The 12,286-nt window shown below is 38.8% G+C and overlaps 1 protein-coding gene across 2 annotated transcripts in view; it reads left to right on the top strand.

Annotated features, from left to right (window-relative positions):
• LOC100414085 (sulfotransferase 1C1) overlaps positions 1 to 12,286 on the top strand; it is a 32,542-nt gene that overhangs the window by 19,071 nt on the left and 1,185 nt on the right. For both annotated transcript variants that reach the window (XM_017964121.3, XM_002757475.5), the window contains exons 4-7: positions 5,825 to 5,922; positions 9,653 to 9,779; positions 10,741 to 10,835; positions 12,009 to 12,189. In XM_017964121.3, the coding sequence (XP_017819610.3) occupies positions 5,825 to 5,922; positions 9,653 to 9,779; positions 10,741 to 10,835; positions 12,009 to 12,189 (501 nt within the window). The remainder of the gene's footprint in view (positions 1 to 5,824; positions 5,923 to 9,652; positions 9,780 to 10,740; positions 10,836 to 12,008; positions 12,190 to 12,286) is intronic.

Raw genomic sequence — 12,286 nt, 5'->3', positions numbered from 1 at the left:
ACATAATGATCTCCAGTTCCATCCATGTTGTTGCAAATGACAGGATCTTACTTTTTTATGCTATCTTACTCAACTTTAAGACAGCAGATTCCCTTCTAGCGAAAGTGTGTCTTTCCATTCGTCTGTTGACAGACACTTAGGTTGCTTCTAAATCTTGGCTATTGTGAACAGTGCTACAACAAACATGAGATTGCAAATATCTCTTTGATATACTGATATCCTTTCTTTTGGGTACATAACCAGCAATTGGATTGATGGATCCTATGGCAGCTCTATATTTAGCTTTTTGAGGAATCTCCAAAATGTTCTTTACAGTGGTTGTACTAATTTACACTGCAAACAACAATGTACAAAGATTCCCTTTTCTCTGCATCCTCACCAGCATTGGTCATTGCCTATCTTTTAGATATAAGCCATTTTTACTAGGATGAGATGATATCTCATTATAGTTTTGATTTGCATTTCTCTGATGATCAGTGATGTTCCACATCTTTTCATATGCCTGTTTGCCATTTGTATGTCTTCTTTTCAGAAATGTCTATTGAAATCCTTTTACCCATTTTTTATTGGATTATTGGACTTTTTCCCACACAGTTGTTTAAGCTCTTTATATGTTCCGGTTATTAATCCCTTGTCAACTGGGTAGCTTGCAAAGACTTTCTCTATTCTGTGAATTGTCTCTTCAGTTTGTTGATTGTATCCTTTGTCATGCAGGAGCTTTTTAACTTGATGTGATCCCATTCATCCATTTCTGCTTTTGTTGCCTGTGCTTGTGGGGTATTACTCAAGATATTTTTGCCCAGACAAATGTCCTGGAGATTGTCCTAATGCTTTCTTGTAATAGTTTCATAGTTGAGGTCTTATTTTTAAGTTTTTAATTCATTCTGATTTGATTTTTATGGTGAGAGACAGAGGTCTAGTTTCATTTTTCTGCCAACTGATATTCAGTTTTCTCAAGCACCGTTTTTTGAAGAGACTGTCTTTTCCCCAGTGTATGTTCTTGGCACCTTTGTCAAAAATGGTTCACTATAAGTGTGTAGATTTGTTTCTGGGTTCTCTATACCATTCCATTGATCTATATGTCTGTTTTTATGCCAGTATCATGGTGCTTTGGTTATTGTAGCTCTGTAGCATAATTTGAAGTCAGGTAATGTGATTCCTCCAGTTTTGGTCATTTTGATTAGGATAACCTTGTCTATTCTGGGTCTTTTGTGGTTCCATGTACATTTTAGGATTGTTCATTCTATTTCTATGAAAAAAGGTCATCAGTATTTTGTTAGAGATTACATTGAATATACAGATTGCTTTGGGTAGTATGATCATTTTAACAATATTGATTCTTCCAATCCATGGACATGGACTATCTTTCCATTTTTTTTTTCTTTTTGGTGTCTTCTTCCATTTCTTTCACCAGTGTTTTATAGTTTTGATTATAAAGATCTTTCAGTTCTTTGATAATTCCTGAGTATTCAATTTTATTTGTAGTTATTCTAATCAGGAGTACTTTTATATTTTCTTTTTCAGATCATCCACTGTTGTCATATATAAATGCTACTTATTTCTGTATGGTTGGTTTTGTATCCTGCTGTGTTTCCAATTTTTTTTATCAGCTCTAACAGTTTTTCTGTGGAGTCTTGAGGTTTTTCCAAATATAAGATTATATCATCTGAAAACAAGGATAAGTGAATGTCTTCCTTTCCAATTTGGTTGCCCTTTATTTCCTTCTCTTTTCTGATTGCTTTAGCTAAGATTTCCAGTACTGTATTGAATAACTGTGGTGACAGTAGGCATCCTTGTCATGTTCCAAATTTTAGAGCAAAGGCTTTCAGTGTTTCCCCACTCAGTATGATACTAGCTGTGGGTCTGTCATATATGCCTTTCATTATGTTGAGGTATGTTTCTCCTATACCTATTTAGGGTTTTTAGTATGAGTTCCCACATGCTCCAGAGGTGCCATCTGGTTAAAAACCTTAGAAATCTGCCTGATATTCTATTGTGCTGTGCCTAAGCTGGCAGAAAAACCACAAGATGTAGTCCTTCCCTCTCTTCCTTCCCCTTTCCAAAGGCAGAAGAGCCTCATCCCATGGCCACTGCCACCACAGGCCCATAGAGAATACTGCCAGACTACCACTGATGTTTCCTTAAGGCCCAAGGGCTCTTCAGTCAGCTTGTGATGAATGTTGCCTGGCCTGGGATACACCCTTCAGGGAAGTATCTTCTGCCCCAGGGAAGGTCCAGAAATGTCATCCAAGAGCCAAGTTCTGGAATCAGAGTCTGCAACAGCCTACTTGGTGGTGTGCCCCACCATGGCCGAGCTGGTACCTGAAGCCAGCATGCCTCAAGGTCTCATTCAAGGCCCTCAACATAGTACCTGAAAATTGCTGCAGGTTATTTGGGGCCCAGGGACTTTTCAGTTAGCAGGAAATGAATGCTGCCAGGACTCATTCTTAAGGTCCTTCCCTTTAAGGTAGCAGACTCCCTTCTGGCCCAAGGTGTGTTTAGAAATGTCTGGGAGCTAGGTCCTGGAAGGGAAGCCTTAAAACTCTGACCTGTGCCCTATTCTGCTGTGAGTAAACTGGGTCACCCCACACTTCCCTCTTCTCTCCTCAAGTGGAAATAACAGATCCCTTTTGGGCCTATGAGCTGTGCAGTCTGGAAATAGGGGAGGAATGATGCCAGCACTCCCTTAGCCACACCGGCTGGTATCTCAATAGGTCATGTGCTCCTCCCACCAGTCCATTGTCTCTGGGTTCAGTTCAGTCTAGGACTCTCCTAGAAGTGGCAGTCCTTGCGGCCTAGACTGCATTTTGAGTTTATTTACAGCCCCAAAGCACTTTAGTCCTCTGTGACAAGGCTTGCAGGAACTCTAATTCTGACCACAGGAATCAGTGATTTCCCCCGCTGGTTAGGGCTGCTTTAAATGCTCCCTCCGTGGGCAGGCACCGGCTGAGTTCTGTCTGGTTTTGCTTTCTGCTATAAGAAGACAGCACTGAGTTCAATGCCTCACAATTGCTATGTGGTCCCTACCCCAGTGCACAGAAATGCTCTCAGCACCACACCGCCACAAAACGAGGGCTGTTGTTGGCAATTCGAGTCATTTTATTTAACCCCTTCAGTGCCTCTTTCAGGGATACAAAGTTAAAACCAAGTACTATGACTGCTCATCTAATTTTTGGTTCTTATGAAGGTGCTTCTTCTGTGTAGATAGTTGTTAAGTTGGTAGTCATTGGATGCAGTGGGGGCAAAGGCGTGGCATGATCAGTGGAGCCTTCTATTCAATCTTGCTCTCCACAATCTTTGCTTTCTTATAGTTTTCATTGTGTGTTATATGTTTATCCATTATTTTATTTTTACCTTATATTAATTATTATGTTTTAGGGTATTATCTAGAACAATGCATATAGTTGGCTTCTCTTTTATGAGCCAATTTGAAAAATATTAATAGGTTATTTAAGCCACTAACATTTATTGATATGACTGATATGTTTGGTCACAATTACACCATATCATCATTTGTTCAAAATACTGTGGTAATAAGTAATATTTACTGTGTTTCTTTCCCTATTTAGTGTATCCTTTTCATTTTCCTTTTTGTTATAAAAAATTTTAAAAAAGCAGGAGGTTGTTTGTTTTGGTGGTGTGCTTGGGATTTAGGAAAGTTTGTATTTTTTTTTCCAAGTGGTTACTTGTATATTATTACCGTTTACAAAACCTTAATTCCTCTTTTCTCTTACTTAATATTTTACTATCTGGTCTGCTGGTTTCAAAGGATCTGTGACTCCTCCTATTAATTATACAATAGCAAATAATCATATTCCAAATATTAAATTGTATTACTACTTTATGGAAACCTATATGGTTTACACATTATTCTTTTACTCATGATCTACCCTCATTAATTTAATTGTAATATTATATAACGTGAAATATTCACCATCGATCCTTTTTGCAAAGATTTACAAGTCATTTCTTGATTGAATGGAACTCATTCTAGCTAATTGATCAGGAAAGCCACATCTGTACTATATTCCCCAGTCCTTGCATGTTTAAACCTTTTTTTTTTTTGTCTATCCTTGATACCTGAAGCACAGCCTGCTTGGAGATAACATCTTTTGTTCACATTTTCTGTCCTTAATTTCTTTAAAATGCTGATCAACAGATTCCTTGCTTTTTATGATGTCTTCAAGAGTTTGATGCCAGTTTGGTTCCATTGACCTTAAGGATTATTTCATATTTTGCATGAGGCATGAATTTTTTTAAATCATAAAATATAACAATTTTACCATGTGTTTCAAAATTGATCATTATGAATCAATTTTCCCTGATGCCCCATGGTTAACATATAAATTCCAGTCTTTTTCTCCAGAAAACTGTTTTAGATTACAAGTTTAAATACTAGTTTTATTCCACTGTTTTCATTTTCTTCTCAGGAACTCCAACTTCTACTAATGTTAGACCTTCTTTACCTGTCTTCAATGTCAGCCACTTGCTCTCTGAATCTTTTTACTTCTTTCTTTTCCTTGTGTCATTGTCTTAATTGGTTTAATGCTTTTCTTCTATAGCATTTATATTTTCATTTATTCTATTTCCATTATCATTTTTATAATTTCATTTTTAATGCTAATTTACCTTTTTCTTCTACTTCTTTGAGTTCAGTCAAATCCAAGAAGTACAAAAAGTACTTTTTGTACTTCTGATTTCAGATTTTATTTTCATATTCCCAAATGTTCATTTCAAGATATTTAATTTAGTTTAAAATATTGCATTTTCATTTTGAGCTTTGTAGTCGATTTTGTGGGGATTTGATTTGATTTTTTTTATTTGACTCTTTGATCTTTATAATAACTTTGTGTCAATGAAATCTTTTTTTTTATTTACTTCATGAACATAGTTTCTAGTTTGAAAATGTCCTCTTCCATCAGTTCTGCCTTCTTCTGTGCAGTTTGGTTAAAATTACTTAGTATAGGTTAGTTGGGAGGAGAAGAAATTGGCATCCTTTTACTTTCTCTCTTTTATGCAGAATTTTTAATTTTCTCTCTCTTGCTTCCTTCTATCCCTTTACTGCTGCACCTCCAAGGAGAACCTCCCTTTCCTTACATATCTCATTCTCCGTCAGAAGCTATCTTCTCCATATCTGACATTTATGCTTTATCTGCAAGCCCCTTCCCTGAGGTTGGTGCTGCACATGACTACATCCAGCCTATATTCAGCATTTTAGCAGTCAACATTGGACTTTCTATTTCCAGCAATGACTTTGTCTGTGCTTTATTTAAGTCTTTGTTGTCTCTCTGCTGTTTTTCACAAAGCTTCTCCTTCTTGGCTCTCCAAACTCACAGACTGACTGATTTCTAATACTGGCTTTCACATTTACTAACTTGGAAAAATAACTTGATCTCTATAATGCAGTTTTTCAGCTAAAAATATTTCCCAGTACAATGCTTGCACATGCCTTATGGCTATTGTAGTTTGTGGCCTTCAAAGTAAAAGTTGAAAGAAAATTTTGCATTCTTTAGACAGAGCTACTGGGGCTATAGAGCTGTTCTCATCAACCGTCTTTATCTGCCGACAAAAACACACACTGATGTCCAACAAGTACGGGAAGTAATATGCTTCCATAGTTTTCAATATTTCATCAGTGCTTTCCTCTACCAGAATGAGCAGTAAAGCTGTCATCAGAAAGGAAACATAGGCATAAAAATTATTAGTTTAGACAGAGAGCTGACTATTGGGTCAATCTGATTTCAAATTATTGGCACAGCAGTAATATCGAATCTATGCAGCTGATGAGAAATGTTTGGCTGAATGGTGTGGCCTCGTTTCCCAGGTCTGGATCTGGCTAACAAAATGCCTTCTCCTAGAACTCTGAAAACTCATCTGCCTGTTCAGATGCTACCACCTTCCTTCTGGAAAGAAAATTCAAAGGTAAGAAGAACCAACTCTTCAAACCCAATTTGATCAGCATGGCCTAATAATGTCCAAGTAGAAACAGTAAAAGACACTAAAAGAAAGCCAGTGGAGCCATAGGGCAGATTGTGGCATTACCCCACATTTCCACATACTCCATTCTGGATTCATCTTCCTTCAAAATATTATTTTGGGGTACATATTGGGAAATTTTCAGACAAAATTATTTTGACTGTATGCCATCTAAGCCACATTCAAAGAAGGTGATCAGTGAAACAAGCAGGTATTTCCTGAGGAAGAGTGATCTCTTAGATTGTCCTCTAAGGAACCAGCAGAGTCAGACCTGAAAAAAAACTATTTGGAGGAAAACCTGTGAAAAGTGGAGTAAGACAAGTAAGTATGGACAGCAATAAGATCATGATGCAAGTCTGACCCCTATGAAGGAGAGGCAAAGAAGGAAAGTTAAAGACTCATACTACAGTGCAGCCATGAGCAAGGTTCATCCAAGATGATGGGGAGTCCTCCAGCCAAAGTCAGCCATCAGAAAGTCCCATATCTCATAGATTGGACCTGCCTAGGCATGCCTGCTGTGTTTACTCATTAGCCAAGAGCAGCCATTTGGAAATGTGTTCTTGTAAAGAACATGTTAGTGGATTCAGAGTAAAGCATTTGAGGCTATCCATCACTTACACTTTCCACATCCAGAGATCTGAACAGCCCATGTTCATGGACACCATCTGGCTGCCCTGATGAGATAATGTACACCTTGGTGTCCAAAATCTGCTCCTCTTCCTTTCAGGATGAGAAGTATAATTTTGTCTTATTTTAGTTCCCCCCCCCCCACACACACACACACACCTTAACAGACAACTGAGAGATTGACAGTCTCTCAGAAAGCATATCTCATGAAGCAAGCTCTTAGGTACCGTTAACACCTTTATTTTCTCTGCTTTCAAAAAATATATTTTTTTATTTTGACACTTCCTAATTCAGATCCTATAAATGCAGTGTACTTTGAATGTACCAGTGTTTCCTTTTGATTTCTGCTTTATTAGTTGTCTTAAATTAATGAAATGTGTAATATAAACAAAATATTGACTTACACATTCACAATAAAATAACCATTCAGCAGAACCAAATGCTTGTATCAGCTAGACCAGCACATCATCTCTTTGTGGGCAACCTGCTTTGTAAACACAGTTATCTGAAGATTGCTGAGAGAGTCAGTTGATGTTAAAAAGTGTTTTTCAGCTAAGACAACTGCAGAGTCTTAACAATCTTCTAGACTGAATTTACCAAGAAAACCATAATGGTCAAATCTAACCAAGATACTGTCTCCTTGGTGCAGTGCTCAGATACGTGATGTGAGTAATTGCTTTTGACTTCCTCTTTCTGCTGAGCTTCCATGACTCACCAGCTCTTTATTTGTCCATCTCCTATCTCCAAATAAGGTACAATACAATTGAGTAGTTTTTCAAGTATCTGCTTGCTTTGCTTCCCTGATTTGCTGATTTGCTTCCCTAAGATCCTGCCCAGGTGACCTGGATGTGTGAAAACTTCTTGGTTTATTCCCACAGATAAATATTTTCACTAATTGTATGTTCACTTTATTCCTCAAGAACCAGTATTTTCTCCAAATCTTGTAGACTCATTGTCAAAAGATACGCCAACACTTGGTTAGTCATCAGACTAACATCTTTTTGTAAAAATCAGGTCTTCTAAATAATGTAAACATCTCAGTGGTAATACTTCCGTTTATCCATTTAGACTTGGTGTGAATTAATTGAGTAGGAAATGACTGCAGGGAGCTTAATACAAGTTTTTCATTTTATGATGGTATGGTAGCCTGAAAAATGGTCACTCTAAGATAGCTACATCTAATCACCAGCACCTGAAGATATTACCACATATTGCAAAATGGGCTACACAGATGTGACTAAGTTAAGGACCTTGAGATGGGGAGATTATCTTGGATTGTCTTGGTCTTAAATATCAGCACAAGGGTATTTAAAAGATGGAAACAAACATACCCAGGGAGGAAATAGGAGCTGTGACAACTGAAGCAAGAATCTGGAGTGATTCAAGGAAGGGGTCAAGAGCCAAGGAGCACAGGTGGCCTCTAGATGCTAAAAACAGGAAAACAAATTTTCCCCAGATCCATTAAAGGAACCAGCCTTGCTGACACCTTGACTTTTACCCAGTGAAATCTGGCCTTCAGGACAGTGAGAGAATAAATCTACATTGTTTTAAGCTATTTGGCAATTTGTTAAAGCAGCAATTGAAAATTAATACAGATGAATCAACAGATTCTCAGAAATTGTATTTGACATTGGACCCCACACCTAATGTACATTTGAATATGTTCCCTGTTTAGCTTAGGACTTCCCATTTCCATTTATGCCTAGAAGGCAATAACCAACATAAGCATTAAGGAATATTACACAAAATATATGTACATAATAAGACTTTACACTTGTATGTGGTGACAATCTGTTGTCACCATTTATCTTCGATACCATAAATGCTTTCATAAATGCTGGATAGAAATCCAGCAGCAAGAAACAAGGCAGAGAAACAGAGTCATGGCAGGACTGTGTGACTGTGTTCATCTGAGTGAGCAAAGAGGGAAAGCGAGAACCTAGGGCAATTCACTAAGAGTAAAATAGCGCTGGATGATTGGTTGTGTTGGATGCAGAAGTTCCATAGTGAGACACAGGACAAAAATTCTTGAAAACCCACTGAGAATGGTTCCTCTCTAGCCCTGCAGAGAATCATACAACAGTGTAAGATGGGGTGAAAGCCAGAGTAATGAGGGGAGAAAGGGGTCAGCCGGACAAGAAGCCAAGAGGTCAGCTCCTTCTCACCAGACCACACACTGCCTATCCTATGAGAAGACCATCACACACAGCTCCAAGGATGCACTTAGCACTGTCCTCAAGGGTCCTTGAACCTCATCAGCAAATGAATGTAGAAGTGTTAATTTATCAGTAAGGCTGGGATTCATACCATGGAAATTAAACCAAATGGCTATCTGCTTTAGCTCCTCCCAGCCTAGAACCCAGTTAAGATTCCTTGCTTAGTGAAAGCCAATGGGAACCTTCACACACTGAAAAATATACCACATGCTATCATCTGCATTTGTCCTGTCAAAATTCATATGTGAAATCTTAATCCCAACAGTGATAATATTAGGATGTAGGACCTTTGAGAGGAGATTAGGCCATGAGTGGGAAGCCCTCATGAATGGGATTCATGTCTTATAAATCATGACTGTCTCAAGACAACAGATTGTCACCACATACCAAATTTGCCAGCAATTTTATCTTGGAATCTCTAGTCTGTAGAACTGTGAGAAATAAGATGTTGTTGCTTATGAGCCACTCAGCCTGTGGTATATTTTTATAGAATCCTGGATGGATGAAGACAACATGGGTAGCCTCCTTAACTACATCACAGGGTGAATGTAGTATGCACCATGTAGTATGCAAACTAGGACACTTCTGTGATAGAAAAAGGGTGCTCTTAATGGTCATGCTAAGACCACAGCTATAAATTGGAACTGTGCCTGGACAAACTGAAAGGGATAGTCACCTTTGATCATGGAAAATGTATAAACATTCAATTATTCAAATAGGATAGTCCAAGATTCTACAAAGAGGCTTTCTAAGATTATGGTCCTCTGTACTGGATGATATTTTGCTGTCTTGCTTTCTCTCTGCTTCTAATTCCTCTTGCTGGCCAATTCCAGATTATCTATGTGGCTAGAAATGCCAAGGACTGTCTGGTCTCCTACTACCATTTCTCAAGAATGAATAAAATGTTGCCTGACCCTGGTACATGGGAAGAATATGTTGAGACATTCAAAGCTGGAAAAGGTGAGTGGAAGAAAACTGTGAGTTCATATTTCCTTATTCATTCACCTGCTGACAGCAGAAAGGAAGATAATTTTCATTGAATGGCTGTATCCATCAAGGTCTTGTGAGGAAGTAGATGGCACACTCAAGCCAGGTCATCTGGGAAGACTCTAACAACAAGACTATTTACAAGGCTATGAACAGAGTTTGAGGAAACTGACAAGGGCTAGTAATGTATTCTGGGGAGAGTACCAGCAGGGAGCCAGATCTCTCCAGAGACAAAAGAGGACCCCTTGACAGGAGCTAAAGCCTTTGGTGGGGGAAGCAGTGAACCACAGTGAGCCAACAGAAAAGGCATCAGGGAAATAAACACAATGTCCTCCTCTCCTTCTGCCTCTGAACGCCTTCCTCTGCCTCTTACTGACACAGTCCAGCTGCAATCCTGAGGGCAAAGGAGCCCATTGACACAGTCGATGCAGGACAGTATGCAGGGCACCAAGCAGAGAGGGAGAGGATGGAGAGTGGAGTTGGCAGAGACAACAGAAAATACCCAGTGAGCCTCTCTTTTTCTATTTACCATCAAAGAGAGTGAAGGTGCCCAAATATCCCAGTATTTATAAATTTTTCATAGTAAAAGTCTTCTTTTTAAAATCAACCTGTTCAGAAACAATATTTGTTGTATAATATTGACCAATGCACTGTGTGATGATGCAAGGAAAGTAAAGGTGTTGAATCCCTGGCCACAAGACAATCTTTCATGGAGCAATAAGTTCAGGGGTGGAAATATAAACCAAGGGATCCAGAATACTTTTTATCATCATCCTAATTTAAAAAAAATCCGTCGTCTGCAAATGAGAATTCTCCCCAGGGTCTTTGGTCTTCTGGTTGTATTTACTAAATTTCCCCTTTTATTTGAAACATTCAGGTTTGTTTTACAGGTTTCATCGTGGCATTGACATCTTATCTCTCTCTTTCCCCTCAGTGCTGTGGGGTTCCTGGTATGACCACGTAAAGGGATGGTGGGATGCAAAAGACCAGCACCACATTCTCTACCTCTTCTACGAGGACATGAAGGAGGTGAGGGCAGTGCCAACTCCGTCAGATCCTCCCACATCCTAGGATACATCAATCCCCATTTAGAACCCTAGCACATGGACTTTCCTACAGAAGAGCCTTCAGTGCAAGCCCATAACACTCTTTCCAACTCAGTTTTATCCTCAAAGTTCTAACTACTTTTTTGGTATTCTAAATTTTCTTTGCTTTAATACAGTTTTCTAAAGATTCTTCTTCCACAGGAAATAGCACATGCTTAATAGTTGAATCAATCTGTTGGATCCTGATACTTAGGAGCCAGATGCCTTTATCTACAAAGTGATATCACATCTATCTCATGAGATCTTTTTAAAGATTTACACTACAGCATTTGTAAAGTGTACATAGTTGTGTTCAAGAAATTTAGCTTCCTTCTCCCTGTTGCACACCTCAAGCCCACATCGTAAAGCAAAGTTTACTCCACATAAGCAATGGTAGGATTCGTCCCATATATTGGGACAGTGGACTGATTTCTGAATTTCAAACCATGGTGTATGAGTGGCTGCACAAACTCACTCTCATGACCCAGTGCATCAGCATCCTAGAATTTAAAAAGTAGCATCTAAGATGTCCTTGGAAATTTAATCAAAAGCTATAGCTTTCCCTCTTTCTGTATCTTTTTGATGAAAAGGATCCAAGAAATAAGGATTTATATTTCTGGGTCAACTTGAGATTCCTTTTATTCCTCCTCTTAGTGACCTTCTGTTAAGTTCATAGGTTCTTTTTGCCATTTATTGTAGTCCAAATACTAGAGTTAGTCATACTAGGCTTCACCACCAACATTGTTCCTCCTTCACACCACCATCCCTGATCTCTCCCAGGAGATATCATTGCTCCTTCCCACCAAATCTTCTGGCACCCTGTACTACTCTGCAGGCAACATGAACTTTTTCAACCAGCAGTGTGGTTGTTTGTGTTTCTGTTTAATTCCCTTCCTGCAAGGTAAGCCTCCTGAGGGCAGGGAGAGCCCTCACCTTGGTGTTGCTGCAGCATCTGAGACAGTACAGTGCCTTGCACTAGGAGTCACTTGAGAAATATTTTTGGAATATGTTTGAATTGATCCTTTAACTCATTTCTTTCAAAATACTGTCCAAATGGAACATCATCCCCAAGGGAAGACCCAACATGATTTTTTTGGTGTGACTGTTCCACATACAGGACCCAAAGCGGGAAACTGAGAAGATACTGAAGTTCCTGGAGAAAGATGTATCAGAGGAAGTTCTGAATAAAATCATCTATCACACCTCCTTTGATGTAATGAAGCAAAACCCAATGGCCAACTATACCACTTTGCCCACCAGCATCATGGACCACTCCATCTCCCCTTTTATGAGGAAAGGTAGATAAGTTTTGTAGTCTAAGATGTTAAATGGAACTTTGTGGCCCCCATGATCTGGTTACATTTTCCGGTAATGTTTCATGCTCCATTATTTATT

Source organism: Callithrix jacchus, chromosome 14, assembly GCF_049354715.1.
Source record: "Callithrix jacchus isolate 240 chromosome 14, calJac240_pri, whole genome shotgun sequence".
In the NCBI taxonomy this organism is placed as follows: domain Eukaryota; kingdom Metazoa; phylum Chordata; class Mammalia; order Primates; family Cebidae; genus Callithrix; species Callithrix jacchus.
The sequence above is the reverse complement of the archived record's forward strand: the minus strand, read 5'-3'. Positions and strand labels throughout refer to the sequence as shown.